This window comes from Miniopterus natalensis, chromosome 3 (assembly GCF_054644295.1).
Source record: "Miniopterus natalensis isolate mMinNat1 chromosome 3, mMinNat1.hap1, whole genome shotgun sequence".
Classification (NCBI taxonomy): domain Eukaryota; kingdom Metazoa; phylum Chordata; class Mammalia; order Chiroptera; family Miniopteridae; genus Miniopterus; species Miniopterus natalensis.
Genome location: NC_142083.1, coordinates 94,346,420 through 94,361,455, shown reverse-complemented (window position 1 = coordinate 94,361,455; position 15,036 = coordinate 94,346,420). Strand labels below are relative to the sequence as shown.

The 15,036-nt window shown below is 60.3% G+C and overlaps 2 protein-coding genes across 2 annotated transcripts; one reads left to right on the top strand and one right to left on the bottom strand.

Moving 5' to 3' along the window:
- Positions 1-2,839: 2,839 nt before the first annotated feature.
- BAIAP3 (BAI1 associated protein 3) lies at positions 2,840-12,603 on the top strand. Its single transcript, XM_016207992.2, has 33 exons — positions 2,840-2,970; positions 3,142-3,229; positions 3,405-3,485; positions 3,804-3,911; positions 4,299-4,358; positions 4,496-4,562; positions 4,664-4,859; positions 5,183-5,227; positions 5,347-5,424; positions 5,516-5,618; positions 5,928-6,035; positions 6,128-6,223; positions 6,344-6,447; positions 6,608-6,728; positions 7,160-7,284; positions 7,362-7,452; positions 7,621-7,677; positions 7,767-7,864; positions 7,955-8,006; positions 8,097-8,227; positions 8,528-8,651; positions 8,728-8,871; positions 8,953-9,045; positions 9,155-9,346; positions 9,435-9,503; positions 9,596-9,675; positions 9,741-9,849; positions 10,241-10,312; positions 10,423-10,503; positions 10,584-10,704; positions 10,781-10,904; positions 10,981-11,186; positions 11,262-12,603. Exons 1-33 carry the CDS (start codon positions 2,840-2,842, stop codon positions 11,363-11,365), a joined length of 3,459 nt encoding a protein of 1,152 aa, XP_016063478.2. The 3' UTR covers positions 11,366-12,603.
- On the bottom strand, positions 12,405-15,024 carry TSR3 (TSR3 ribosome maturation factor). Its single transcript, XM_087815742.1, has 6 exons — positions 14,834-15,024; positions 14,496-14,715; positions 13,953-14,146; positions 13,292-13,465; positions 13,078-13,141; positions 12,405-12,798 (listed from the first exon to the last, which is right to left on the bottom strand). Exons 1-6 carry the CDS (start codon positions 14,943-14,945, stop codon positions 12,615-12,617), a joined length of 948 nt encoding a protein of 315 aa, XP_087671868.1. The 5' UTR covers positions 14,946-15,024; the 3' UTR covers positions 12,405-12,614.
- Positions 15,025-15,036: the final 12 nt, after the last annotated feature.

Sequence of the window (15,036 nt, the reverse complement as noted above, 5' to 3'; positions counted from 1 at the left end):
CTTGGGAAGGAGTCCCATTGGGGCCCCTCACACAGATAGAGGGCCCCCATAGCTCTGTGCCCTGCTCACTCGTGCCACATACGGGCTGAGAGGCTCTGGCAGCCGGTGAGTGCTTCCTGGGGAGATGGCCACAGGCCCACTGTTAATGATAGCTGTGGGTGAGGTGCTGGCTGGCTCCCAGGGCCAAGGCTGTTGGGTGCCACGAGGTCATCAACTGCCCAGACAGCCCAGGATTCCCAGAGGAACCCAAGGAGTTTCTGAGCACTCAGATTGGGCCATCACTCCCAGACACTTGTGCCCCCATCTTGGCAGTGGGCTAAGGGAGTAGGGTGATCCACCTGGACCCCAGGACTGAGGATGTGCTAGGAGCTTAGTGCTTGGACACAGGAGGCCACCTCAGGCCACCTGCTGGCTCTGTGGCCTTGAGCAGTTTCCTAACCATGGGGCCTCAGTTTCCTTATCCAGATGAGGGGAACAGAGCAGCACCCCTCTCCAGGGCCGATCATTATGCGGTGAGATGTTGAGTGGAAAATACAGGTAGGGTGCTGCCCCACCATCTTGAACATTTTGTTCTCACAGACACCTCCATCCCTGCAGCTCAGGCCACTGGGCTCCTGCGTCACATTTGTCTCTGAGATGTAGAGCCCCTGTAGCCCCTGTCACATGCAGACACAGCAGCTGGCGGTTGCCCTGGAAACAGCTTAAGCACTGGCTGCTCCCCTGGCTTTGGGGGCTGCAGGGGGAGGATCCCCGTCTACTCAGCTAGAGGAAGGGGGCCTGTGATGCCCAGCCCCCTGGAGACTTCACAGTTGGCTGTAGGGGCAACAGCCTCTGGAAGCCTGTGCTCAAGCTGCGGAGCCCCCATCTTTGGGGGGAGGCTCCCAGGGACAGGCACTGATAGGTATGAAAGAGGTGAGCCTCATTTCTGGTAACTCTGTAGGGAGACAAGCTGCTTGCCTCTCCTGTCTGGAGGAGGTGGCCTGAGTTGGGGTGGGGGGTATAGACTAAGAACAGCCGCCGCGAAACACCAGGAGACAGAGCTGGGAGCAGGGACCTGGCTTGCTCAACAAAGTCAATTTAGGTCCCACCAGGTGCTAGGTGTGCGGCAGCCCCAGCTCTTCCAGCAGAGCTTAAGATTCTAAGGAAGAGGCAGCAGACGTTTAACAGAGACTGCGCATATGTGGGCATATTCCCGAGCAGCAGCCCGGCCTAGGGGGATGGCCTGGGCGGGCAGGGCCAAAGTGGTCTCACCTGGCATTCCCATCACTAACTGCCCATGAGACCTGGGCTAGTAGCTCCATCTGGCTGAGTCCCCATTTTGTCAAGTCAAAAGAACAGTAACCCCTGCTCAGGCTGATGTGCCTGGCCTGGAGGTGCCCTCAGTATGTGGACAAGTTCCCATAAGCAAGGAAGGGGGGTCTAGGCAGCCATGCAGAGGCCCTGTGCTGCGCTAAGGGGAGCCTGGTGTGTTCCCACCAGAAGCCAGCAAGCCGGGGCAGGGAGCCGAGGGGTGTACACCTAGCAAGCAGAGGTGACCTGGCAGGAGGTCTGCACTTTGCCTTGATAGTTTTCAAGGGGAACACACTGGAGTCTGGGGGAGGCACAGGGCCAGTTGGTACACAACCAGGGGAGAGGTGGGTGCCTGGCTGGGCAGTGCAGTAGAAGGGATGGGCTCGAAGGCCAGCAACTGTTTAGCTGTCTTCCTGCCCTTCTCTTGCGGTCTGCAGAGAACCCTGAGCTCCCTGGAGGAAACACGCAGGTGTCACCTGGAGCCGGACCTTCTCCCTTGCTGCCTGTGGCTGGGCAAGGGGAGCCTAGTGCTAGCAATGAGAAGAAGCAGTGAGGCTTCTCAAAGGAAGCCTGGGCCCTGCCACCTGGATGGAAGATGTCCTTGTTACTCAGAAGTACCTGCTGCTGGGTTCGCTGGCTTCAGTCCCTCCACGAACTGCAGACTTGTTCAGCCCATGCCCTGTTCCCCACAGGTTCTCACCACACAGAGCAGAATGCCCAAGACTGAACTGGCTTCAGAGGGCAGGGCCGGGGGGCAGCCAGGCCCAGGCTTCATTCTTTTCTTGGTAGAGGCCCTTCCCTGTCCCAGCTGTGGCATCTGTGCTGCTCCAAAACACAGTGTCATGGCTGCCATGGAAACATGGGGCACTTGGAGCAGGACAGAGAAGGAGCTGTGGCTCAAACCCCGCACCTTCCAGGAGGAGTAGGACTTGCCCCGTGTTCTCATTTGCACTGATTTCAGGGAGTAGGCTCTGCTTTGGGTGGCACTCTGAAGAGTGAGGATGGGGCACTGGCCCTGCTGCAGTTGGGTGAAAACCCCAGCGGTCCCTCCTATGCATTCTGTCCACACAGGGCTGAGGGGCACAGACTTTGCAGGGCACCACCATCACTTCTTACAGCCTTGTCCCATCTCCAAAGCCACCCTGCAGCGGTTTCCCATTTTGCAGAGTGGGACATCGTCAAGTGAAAATGACAGTGACCCTCTGCCCAGGCTGATGACTTAGATCAAGTGACTTGGCAGGGGTCCTCGTGGCCCCCTGGGTGCCCAGCACAGTCCAGGGTAGGGGGTGATCTCACGGGCCTCTCCCCTCCCAACCCCATGCCTTTGGTGGCCATGATGGTGCCAGTTCTGCTCTCCCAGAGGTGCCCCCTCCTCCTGCCTCAGGCTGTCCCCAGGATCATGGCTTTTGTTGGTTTCTGGTTAATTCAGTAATTGCTAAATGTGGCATGTGAAGTGCTTATTGGGGACCATATGGCAATGCTGCTGAACTAATGAAGGAGCAGACGACTGGAAGCCACGGCCATGCTCTCTGCCCACAGGTCACCCACCATGTCCACCTTGCTGGAGATCAAGAGCAGTGTGCTCAGGCAGGTGCAGGTCTGCCCGTCCTTCCGCCGGAGGACTGAGGAGGAGCCGGGGAGCACCAGTGCTGACGCGCAGGAGCCTGCCACGGGGGCCTGGTGGGTGTCCCATGGCCCAAAGGGAGGGTCTGAACCCAAGGCCGTGGGGTGCCCTGTGGACATCGCACTGTGCTCTGAGGCATGCCTTGGGTCCTGAGCAGAGCGGCGTGCGCTGTGAGCCCTGAGCTTTGGGGAGGGCCTGCTGACCCCGAGCCTGGCCTTTCTCGGCAGGAAACCAGGGGATGGTGTGGAGTTCTTCACCCACATGCGCCTCATCCTGAGGAAGAGGGAAGGCAGACGGGGCCTGCCGTGCCCTGAGGTGAGGAGGGATCTCGGGCTCGGCTGTGCAGCTTGGGGGGCACTGTGCCCGGCCTCCTCACCTGCCCCCTCCACATCTGCCTCCATCCTTCCACTCGCTCCCTGGATCACCCCCCACCCAGCCAGCCACAGAATCCCCACCTTTGGAGACCCTCACCCCAGTAACCCCCTCTTAGGTCCTTTTGCGCAGCAGCTCACCAGCCCCCACTGAGCCGGTGGACCCCAACCGTGGCCTGAGAGCCCTGACCCAGGAGGAGGTAAGAGGGAAGGGGTTCTGGCCCCAGGGTGGGGCTGTGTGCCAGGCTCAGAGTCTGGGAATAGGTGGACAGTAAAGGTGCCTGGGGTGATGGGCCAGGCATCCCCATGGAAGTAAGGAGCAGAGGTCAGGGATGAGGAGGGGCTCAGTGGAGGGTTGGGCAGGTTCAAAGGCACTGAGGCAGGGAGTGGGTTATGCCAGTGGGAGGAGCTGCTGAGGAGTGGGGGCTGGACACACAGGCAGGGGGTGGGTCCAAGGAGCCTAAAGGGAGACAGGTGTGGTGGCAAGGGACTCAGGGTGTCCTCCCCACACCACCCAGGTAGAGATGCTCTACGAGGAAGCTTTATACACCGTCCTTTATCGAGCAGGGACCATGGGTCCCGACCAGGTGGATGACCAGGAGGCCCTACTGAGCTACCTTCAGCAGGTGAGCCCCATTGGCCCCGTCTATCCTGCTCTGAAAAGGACTGAGACCACTGCCCACCACTAACCCCTCCCACACCTGCTGACATCACTGCCACCTGAACAACACACACATATGTGCCCCAAGTACACAACACACACATTTGTGTGTGCACAGGCAGACACACATACAGCTGACAGGCACACCCAGAAGGATGGACAGACACATGCACACAGAAAGGTGGAAAGAAGAATAGACAGACACACCTTTCCTCCTCCACACCTTGCTCCCCCCACCCATGGCATTTGCAGTCAGACATCCATGGCTGGGGCCATGCCTGAGGTCCCCAGGGTGATGGCCAGCCTTGCTTTGGGGGTCACCTGGGCCCTCACACCTGCCTGCCCTCCGCAGGTCTTTGACACCAGCCCTGAGGAGCATACAGAGGCCATTGAGTGTGTGAAGAAAGCCAAGGTGAGGCTGCCACCTGCCTGTGCAGAGCTGACCAGCCACAGCGCCCATGTTCAAGGACCAGGGGGAGGGGGCACAGGGCAGCGCCCTCATGTTCACACTGAACCCCTAGAGGCCCCTCAGCACCCCTCTGCCCACAGGCCCCTACATACAGCCTGAAAGTGTCTGTCATGCGTGCCAAGAATCTGCTGGCCAAAGATCCCAATGGTGAGTGAGGACTGGCCTGGACAGTAGCTGCTCCCAGACCTGGTGACCATGGAGGGGAGGAGGGCCTGTGATTGGGGACTGAGTCACCTGCTGTGTCCCAGGCTTCAGTGATCCATACTGCATGCTGGGCATCCTGTCAGCCTCGGGCACCCCACGGGAGCCAGGCCCACACAAGGAGCAGCGCTTCAGCTTCCGCAAGGGTGCCAAGCGTGGCAGCCCGCTGCCAGCTAAGTGCATCCAGGTCACCGAGGTCAAGAGCAGCACCCTGAACCCTGTCTGGAACGAGCACTTCCTCTTGTAAGCTCCCTCACCCAGCAGATGGTTGGACAGGGGACTGCCTGCAGTGCCAGAGCCAGTGCTGGGGATGCATGGGGGCGGCAAGTGACCATGAGGGTCACAGCTCACAGCTGTACGTGGTCTCTGCCTGCCCTAGGGAACCAAGGCACCTGGTCAAATGCCTACTTTTCAGAGGAGAAAACTAAGTCTCAAGAGAGAGACTCATGTCCGCTGGGCCACACAGTCTGTCATGGACCCCTCCCTGTGGCTCCTGAAATTGTCCCTGTCCCAGCCCTGGGCAGAGGATCACCTCAGACCCTCATGGGTTTCTATTTTCCTTGTAGTGAGATTGAAGATGTCAGCACGGACCAGCTGCACCTGGACATCTGGTATAGGCCTCTGTGCCCTGCAGGACAGGGGGTGTGGGTGCCTCTGGTCTGAGGATATTGGGAGGGGGCACTCAGGGCTGGGCTGGGCTCCAGACAAGCCAGGTGACCCCCTTCTTCAGGGACCATGACGATGATGTGTCCCTGGTGGAAGCATGCAGGAAGCTAAATGAGGTCATTGGCCTGAAGGGCATGAGCAGGTACAGCAGTTGGGACCCTTGTGCCCCACCCCCCCAGCTGGTGGTGGCTCCCCAGGGGCCACAGGTGTGATGCTTACCCTGCTGTGCCCAGGTATTTCAAACAGATTGTCAAGTCAGCCCGTGCAAATGGAAGGGCTGGGTCCACAGAGGACCACACTGATGACTTCCTGGGGTGCCTCAACATACCCATCTGGGTGAGTGGGTGCAGAGGCTTCACTCATGGAACACCTGCTTGTGGGTGCCTCACCCTCCTGGGATATTACCTACAGTGGCTATGTCCTGTAGTCCCCAAGAGTCTCCCATCCTTCTTGGGCTGGGGGGAGAACCTTGCTGGGGTGGGGCACGGACAGCCTCCTTGGGACTCTCTGTCCAGGGACCCTTGAACACTCACTTTGTGCTAGTCCCCCCAGTTCAGTGGGAACGTGGAGGCCTGTGTTTTCCCTACAGTCCCACAGCGTCTCTGGGGGGGGGAGTAATCTCCAGTCTGAACCCCCTTCCTGCAGGAGGTGCCTGTAGCTGGTGAGGACCGATGGTTCAAACTGGAACCACGCTCCAGCGCCTCCCGCGTGCAGGGAGACTGCCAGCTGGTGCTCAAGCTGATCACCACGCAGGTGGGAAGCCGTGGGGAATAATGGGGACCCCCACCCTGCACCCCAGCCCGTGGCTCGGGCACCTGGTGAAGGGCGGGCGCTGTTCCTTACAGAGGGACACGGCCATGAGCCGGCGCGGGCGGTCGGGCTTCCTGTCCTACCTGCTGCTGCTCAACCGTCTGCTGCAGTTCGAGCACCGAGCCGGAGAGGTAGAGGCGCCCTGGGGACCCCAGGGCAGGGGGCGCGGCCGGGGGAGGGCAAGCGAGGGGGACCGCAATCGGGAGGGGATGGGGGTCTCCCACCTCCACCCACGCCCAGCCCCTCCCCAGCCCAACTCGAGCAGCTGGCGGGGCGAGCTCAGCGCGCCGGCGGCCACGGTGCTCTGCCTGCACGGCGCCCAGAGCAACCTGTCTGCGCTGCAGCTGGCGGTCCTGTGAGTGGGCGGGACGCGCGGGGAAGCGCGGGCGGGGCCGGAGGTGGGCGGAGCATGAGAAGGGCATTCCCGGGAGTGGGCGTGGCGTTTGGAGGTCTTTGGATGTGGGGGTCCTGCCCGACGCCGCTGCCCTGGCTCTGGGCCGGGGGCGCCCCTACAGGCATTGGCAGGCCAGCAGCCGCCACCATCAGACCTGCACCCTGGACTACGGCTACCTGCTGGGACTGCTGGAGGACATGCAGGCGCACTGGGAGGAGGCGGCCTCGCTGCCCCAGGAGCAGGTGGGCGTGGCCGTGTGGCCTGAAAATGTTCCTGGAGGGTGTGCTGGGCGCCTGCTCGGGCTGGGGCAGCAGTGAGGGGCCGAGTCCTCCCTCTGTCGGGTTCACGGTCCGTGAGGGCGGTAGGGCGTTGATGTAGGAGAGAGCAAGTGGGAAGAAATACAGGATAGGGGTGTGTTGGAGGAAGGTCATGCACTGCAGCTGGTGAGCAACAGAGGGACTTTGGGCGCTGCAGACAGAGCGGAGAACAGCAGGTGGTGCAAACGCGAGGCCACCTGTGCCGCTAGGGGGAGCTATGGAGGCTGAGGTTAGAGAGGCCAGCTGGAGAGGTCAATGCGGTTGGAGGCTGCTCCTCAGCTCAAAGCTTCGATTACCCGCTAGCCCGCCAGGGGGAGGATCCGAGGGATCAGTCCTGAAGGGCCCTATGTCCCCAGGAGGAGAGCCTGGCTGATAGCTTCTCTGCCTTCTCCGAGTTTGCGCTGAGGCTGCTGCGCCAGCTCCGGGACTACTTCCCCGCCACCAACAGCACAGCCATACACCGCCTGGAGCTGCTGCTGAAGTGGGTGCAGCTGCTAGCACAAGGGGGGTAGGGGACCAGGTGGGGCAGCCACCAGTCAGCTGTGGCTCCTCAACCAGGTGTCTGGACAAGCTGCAGCTCTTCCAGCCTTCCTTTGAAGTCTGCCCCTTTGAGACCGAGCTTAACATGGACATCGCTGCTTCCCTGAAAGTACGGCTGGTAGCCTGGCCTGGGCTAACTGCCCAGCCCCTGCCCTGCACCACTCAGCCACCCGTGCCCCACCCACTGCTCCTGGACCTGCTGTAACCCAGGCCCTCTGCCCTTCATTGCCCTTCTTCCTTCCCACCCACCATACTGCCTCTGTGGCTTCCCTTTTAGAGAGGCAACCGGGAATGGTATGACAGGCTCCTGAACGCCAAGAGCCCTCGAGAGCAGGTACAGCTTAGAAAGGGCATGGCCATTTGTGGGTGGAGTGGCAGGTGGGTGCAGGCCAAAAGATCAGTGTGAACAGTGCTTCCTTGCAGCCAGGGCTGCAGCGGCTTGCTGGACTGGTTGAGCTGGTTGATGCCATCTACGAGGACCTGCAGTCCTGCTACAGCATCTATGCCAGCCTCTTCCACAGGTAGCGCTCAGGACTCTTCCTGCTGCCCCTGCAGTGCTGACACTGGGGCGAGGGGCCAGGGGTGAGCAGGTGTCTGTGTGTCCTTTGCAGCATCATCAAGATTGATTTCTTTACTCTCACTTTCCGGCAGCTGGAGCGTCTGGTGAGGCAGCGGGATGGGGAGAGGCTTCCCGGCTGGGAAGGGGTCTGGGTTTCTTTGTTGCTGGCAACCTGACTCCACCTTTCTGGGCAGGTAGCTGAAGAGGTGTGGGTACTGACGGAGGACTTGAGCCCCAAAATGAACCTTGAGGTGGCCTCACGGCTCTTTGAGCTCTACCTGTCCCTGGCAGACATCCAGTGCTTTTGGAGCAGCATCCTGGGCCGGTGGGTGTCCTGTCCCACCTACTTCCCATTTCCCCCTCCCTCCACTTGCACCCTTCCTGCACCTGTTCCCCTCCCTCCACCTGTTCCTCTAACCCACCCATCTGATACCTTCCTTCCCCTCCCTCACCTATCCCCCTCTGCCATTCTCTGGCTTCTCTAGGAGGGCTCCAGAATGGACGCCCAAGGCCCCTGTGCAGGAGGCTCTCCTGGGTACTCCTTAGGCCGGGGACCCTGGGCCATGCTGTCTCAGGGTGTTGGAGTAGGGTGGGCATGCTTTGACTGGCTGGCCTCTTGTTGCAGGGACAGCAGCTCCCTGGCTCTGATCGGCATCCATGTCCCATTCCTACCTGCTGTGAAGCTTTGGCTGCAGGTGCTGCGGGACCAGGCCAAATGGAGGCTCCAGGGAGCTGTTGATGTGGACACAGTAAGTGAGCACCCAGTCTGAGTAGTGGGACTCATCTGGGGCCCCCCAAAACCCAGATCTCCTTTTGCCTTGCCAGCTGGAGCCTATGGACAACTCTTCCAAACACAGCAGTTCCGCAGCCACTGCAAGTCTCTGCTTCAGCCACATCCAGGAGCTGTGGGCTTGTTTGGCATGGCCAGACCCTGCCCAGGCCCAGGGGTTGGGCACCCAGCTTAGCCAGGTGGGAACTACAGCCTGAGAATAGGTCGGGGCAGCAGGGCCAGGGGATGTGGCCCATAGCTGTGAGCCCATGTCCTTCCAGGACCTGTGTGAGGCTGCCCTCTTCTACACTGAGCTGCTGCGCAAGAAGGTGGACACTCAGCCCAGGGCCTCAGGAGAGGCAGTGAGCGAGCCGGTGAGTGGGCTGGTGGGCAGGTAGAAGGGGGCAGGAGGCTGGGTGGGGCCACCACCTGACCACAGGAACACTACTCCTCATCCCACACACATCTGGCACCTCTCCCCAGCTCTGTGTGGTCCTCAACAATGTGGAGCTCCTGCGTAAGGCTGTTGGCCAGGCACTACGAGGCTTGGCATGGCCAGAGGGGGCCTCGGGGCTCGCAGGAGGGCTCCCGCGCCCCCTGCTCAGCTGCACACAGACGCTGGATGAGGACCTGCAGCGGGAGGCCTGCACTGTGACTGCGCACCTGACCTCCAAGGTGGGCAAGGAGGGCAAGGAAGGTGGGGCAGGGACCTGGCGTTGCCCACACCCCCCCCCCCCCAGTGCTGAGCACTGCTGTCCCTTAGATGGTGGGTGACATCAGAAAGTATGTGCAGCATGTCAGCCTCTCGCCCGACTCCATCCAGAACGACGAGGTGAGTGTGTGGTCAGCTGAGGGCTCAGCCTGGTGGGGGTGTGACGGGGCCAGGGGCAGTTTGACCCTGAGGACCCACCCCCACCCCTGCAGGCTGTGGCCCCACTCATGAAATACTTGGATGAGAAGCTGGCCCTGCTGAACGCCTTGCTGGTGAAGGAGAACCTGGACAGGTAGGGACTGGGGTGGGCAGAGCAGGGCAGGCCAGGATCCAGTCACTGATGCTGTGTCACTGCAGGGTGCTAGAGGCTCTCTGGGAGCTGCTCCTGCAGGCCATTCTGCAGGCACTGGGCACCAACCTTGACGTCTCTGCCGACTTCTACAGCCGCTTCCACTTCACACTGGAGGTAGGACCTTATGGAGGTGTCCCCCCCTCTGCTGGGCTCCAGGGGACAAGGCTACTGCCCTTCCCCTTGACCCTGCTGTCCCATACCAGGATGCATTGGCTTGACAAGTTTGGATAGTTCTTTCTCTGGTAACCCACCAGGGCAGCATTTCCTCCCTGGCAGCCCACCTGGGTCAGCAGCATCTGGGCTACCTGTTGAAACAGCCGTTTGCCTCAGGCACCAGCATTTTCCTATACTTGGGGGCTTCTGATGTGCCCCTGGTGTGATAGGTGTCTCTGCCCGGGGCTCCCAAGATCCTGGTGCTACACAAACTCAGGGCTCCAGATGTGTCAGTCCACTGTCCCCAGCACATGCCAGAACCTTACATCTTTCCCTTCTTGCCCTGCCCTAGGCCCTGGTCACTTTTTTCCATGCAGACGGACAGGGTCTGCCCCTGGAGAACCTGAGGGATGGGAGCTACAAGGTGAGGCCTAACCCTGGGCCACTGCCCTGCACTAGCCTGTGCCTTCAGGGGCCTGTGGACTGAAGGGGCTGGCATCCCCCTCTCCACATTCTTCCCTCCCGTCCCTGCAGAGGCTGGAGGAGGAGCTGCGCCTACACAAGTGCTCCACCCGCGAGTGCATCGAGCAGTATTACCTGGACAAACTCAAGCAGGTACGAGGCCCAGGTGTGGGCACACAGCCTTACCCCAGAGCTCCTGAGCTGGGCTCACCAGCCCATGGGCCTTTTTGTAGAGGTCCCTGGAGCAGAACCGGTGTGGGCGCCTGAGCGTCTGTTGCTACTACGAGGCAGCTGAGCAGCGGCTGGTGGTGGAGGTGCTGCACGCTGCTGACCTACTTCCCCTGGACACCAATGGTGAGGGGCAGAGGCATGGCTAGGTGGGGACAGGCCAGTGAGATGGTGGCAGTCTGCTAACGGCCCTGCCCTCCAGGCCTGAGTGACCCCTTTGTGATCGTGGAGCTGGGCCCACCACACCTCTTCCCACTGGTTCACAGCCAGAGGACCCAGGTCAAAAGCCGAACACTGCACCCAGTATACGACGAACTCTTCTATTTGTAAGTGTTGCCCCCACCTGCCCAACACCAGGCCAAGCAGGGAGCAGGGCTCTAGGTGACTGCGCTCTGCCTACAGCTCTGTGCCAGCAGAGGCATGCCGCCGCCGTGGTGCCTGTGTGCTATTTACGGTCATGGACCACGACTGGCTGTCCACCAACGACTTTGCAGGGGAGGCAGCCCTCGGCTTGGGTAGCATTGGCGGCATTGTGCGGCCTCAGGTTGCGGGGAGCACAAGGGCTGGGCAGCCTGTCACCCTGCACCTGCGCCGGCCCAGAGCCCAGGGTGAGTGGGGGGCAGGGGGGCGGTGGGTCTGAGGGCTGGCAGGGCCTGATGCTGTCCCTGCCCTCCTGCCTGCAGTAAAGTCTGCACTGAGGATGCTGGAAGGTCGCACCAACCGGGAGGCACAGGAGTTTGTCAAGAGACTTAGGGAGCTGGAGAAATTCATGGAGGCGGACCCATGAGCCCCCTGCAGCTACCAGCCCCAGAACCTCCCCAAATCCTCATGGTGTCATCTCAGCTTAGTACAGCCAGGGCTTGTGGTGCCCCCTCCCCTGCTGTGTGGCATTCGTGCTGTGGCTGGGCCACCCGGCTCCTGTCTGCCCTGGTGTGTCCATGTGGTGTATGCTATGAACTCCTTGCACCCAGCAAGCACCCCCTAACCCTGTATATGGGTGGCCAACTTGGCAGGGCCTGGCCAGCAGCTGCCCCCTGAACAGGGAGCAGAGGAAGCCTGGCCACCAGATGAGCTTCCCCACCTGCTTCCTGGGGGTTCTACAGCCCCAGGGTGGGCAGGCACTCAGTTCTCAGTGGGGGGCTTTTCCCCACAGGGGACATTAGGTCATGTCTGGAGACATTTTTGGTTGTCACACCTGGAGGTTGAAGGGGGGTACTTTGAAAGTTCAGGGATGCTGCTTAATATCCTGCAATAAGCTAGACAGCACTCTCTCCCCAACTAAGAATGGTCTACTCCCAATATCACCAGTGCCACAGCACAGCTGTCTTAGAAGCAGCTCTGTTCTTGTCTCTCTCAGTGTTGGGTGGAGGGCAGGAGCTCACTACGCTGAAAGGCAGGAAGGCCAAGGTTTGAGTCTGAACAATCCAAACCTTAGAGTGAAGCAGCTCCCAGGGCCCCAGGTGGAGGGAGAAAATGAGCAGCCACAGTGTTCTCACCCTCTCTGGGCTCCAGAACTCTCCACCCACGGAGGGCATATGGCGGAGAGTAAGTTTACTAAGAGTGTCATAGGTCTCCAGTCGACCTGAATCCTAGGCCCAGGAGAGGATCCCTTGAGTCACTCTATGAGGCTGGTGGGTCAGTATAAGGGGCTCCGTGCTGACTAGTCACCTGTCTGGCTTGTTCTTTCTTGTTCGTGCCCACGCAAGACCTAGTCCATGGCCTGCCAACCCCACTGCCCACACCTTTCCAGGCTGGGTCTGCCTCACTAGAAGCTGAAAGCCCCCCAAGCACCCAAACCAAGTGCAAAGAAAGAGGCTCATAAAGTCTCCCTGTCTGCACCTTCATTGGGGACTCTGAGGCAGGACCCAGAGCAAGGTCATGATAGAAACTTTGGGAGATAACCCAACATAGTCCAGTGCTGCTCATAGATGCAATGAGCAGAGGCTCCCAGGCCTGTCTTTGTTCCCACCAGTCCCACTGCAGTCTCTACATTTCCTCATCATCACTCTGCCTTGAAAAATACACATCTGCAACCTTCAGTCTCTCTGTCGTTTCTTGATTCCTTTCCAAACCTCGGTGGGGGCCCTGGTCTCTGACCCCTGTTCCAGAGTCTCCTCCTCTTCTGGGCTGCTGCTGCAGCAGCAGCCTCCATCCTCAGCTTCAGGCCTAATTTCCTCAGACGACTCCTCACTGTCGCTGTCACCAGTGTCCCTGGGCAGCCTGGAAAGAGAGGTGTGTTCATTAAAGGCACCATCTGTGGCTCATCTGAGGTAATCCTTCCCTGGCATGCTGACCCACAAAAGCGCCCAGACTGAGTACAAATTCCTCATACTCCCTGTGTTCTCAAAACCAAAACCTCTCAATGGGACATCCAGACCCCTCATTTCCACAGTCAACCCCATACCCCCACCCTGTTCCCATGCAGCAGGAAGGGCTGAGGCCAGAGGCTGAGGACAGCCCTGGGTCTGAGCTGTCAGAAATTGGGAAGCTTGGACTTACTGGGTGCCAGCCATGGGCCTGTTGGGATTTGCAAACTCTCGCCCTGAATCCACGTCAAAGGGATCTGAACAGAGGGAGCAAAAAGGACAGTGACATATAGGTGAGCTTTGAGCAGAACCCAGCCTTCCACTCTTGCAGCTTCTCAAAGAGGTGGCAAGCATGGAGGGTCCTGGCTCCCACCCATAAAGGGGCTCACATCCATGCCAGTCCTCACCGATCTCCTCCTCTGGGCGTTCCTTGGCATGGGCCAGGAACTCCTGTTCTGCCTGCAGCACCTCTTCTGGGCTGCAGCAAGCTGCATACTTGTCCAGGAGCTCACGGTTCAGGTCTAGAAAGCCCTTGCCCCACTTGAACTTCCGCAGCAAAATGACAGCAAGGTCTGAGAAGCCTGAAGCCGCAGAAACAGGAAACCCAAGAATGTCAACAATCCCTTTCCAATCCCGAACACGTCCCCAGCATACTCAATGCTGTCCCAGGAACTAAAAGTCCCTGCCAGACACCATCCTACAGTCCAGACAGCCCATGCCTGCCTCTGCAGCCCACTAAATCCTGCCTATGTCTCATGGGGCTGCCCAGATGGGCCTCTATGAAGACCATAAATTCTCTGAGGATGAGCTGAAGGGTGATGGAGGGCTCTCAGGGCAGTGGTGCCAAGATAGCAAGGCCAAATATGAGTGCTTGCAGGCCAGCTATTCGTTTTGCCACCTCAACCCCACAGAGCAAGAACTTTTAAGTAGGAATTGAGATAGAAACCCTGGCCTGTCCATCTCAGCCACCTCTGTACACACCCGTGAGTTTCTCTTGGGACTTGTCAGTAGAAAACACATTGCTGGGAGCACAGCCAGGCCTCCAGGCTGCCAGGCCCTGACACTCACCCAGGATGCAGAAGGTGGCGGCAAAAGCCTCCACACAGGACAGTTTGCAGGGCCGGCCATAGTTCACGGGGTTGGCGGCCACCAGGTGGGGCAGCAGCCGAAAGTGACTCCCCCGCATCTTCCCAAACGGGGTCTCCTCCAGTCTGGCCCACGAGCAGTCGATGACAGCCATCCCCGACTGTGCCACCAGCTGTCTGCCAGAAGCAGCACAGGGTTCTAGGGGCCAGCACCACCTTGATGATGGCCCCTAGAACAGGTATTTCCCTGGAAACTGGCCTCACTGGGGATACAAGAACATCATTCCCCTGCCTCAACCCCAAGGGGCCTTACAGGCCAAGCTTTGAGGCAACTAGAAAACTAGAACAGGCTCATTTAATCACGTGACAAACGTTTATTTGTGATCTATATCCTGGGCTCTGTGCTAGGCAATGGGGGCAAACCAGACAGGTATAAACAGGTGAGCCCCGAAAGGAATGATGCGCGTCCAAGCAGGAATCCCGCCCATTCCTACTCCCTCCTCCTCCCCCGGCCTCTCGCGCTTACCTGTCAGCGGGGGACACATACTGAGAGCCCATAGGGCTGAGCACGAGGCCGCCGAACCTGTGGCCCAGACGCAGACAGCGCACCAGGCCCAGGCGGGCCAGCTTGCGGCCGGTGCAGCGCCGGGGGTCGCAGTGGCCCAGCTCCCACATGGCTAGCGTGCAAGGCAGACGCGCCGGGCTCCGGCCGTCCATGTCCTCGGCTGTCTCTGTCTCCAGGGACGCTGCACCAGGCAGAGAATGGGACCGGGCCTCACGCGCGGCCCCGCCGGCCCGCCCTGGGCCTCCAACCCCAGCCCCGGCCCCAGCCCCTACCCCGCGTCCCGATCACGCCCTACTTACCGCGCAGCGCGACGCCCACCTCCTCGGCGAACGCTTCCAGAGAGCGGCCTGCGGGACGCCGGGTGCGGCCGCCTTCGGCCCCACGCCCGCGCGCTGCCCTCCGGCCGCGCATAGCTGGGGGCAGGGTCCCGGAGACCCACGGGCGAGCCCCTCCGCGGGCAGCCGCGAAGCGCGAAAAGAGCCTGAGCCCGGCGCCACTTCTA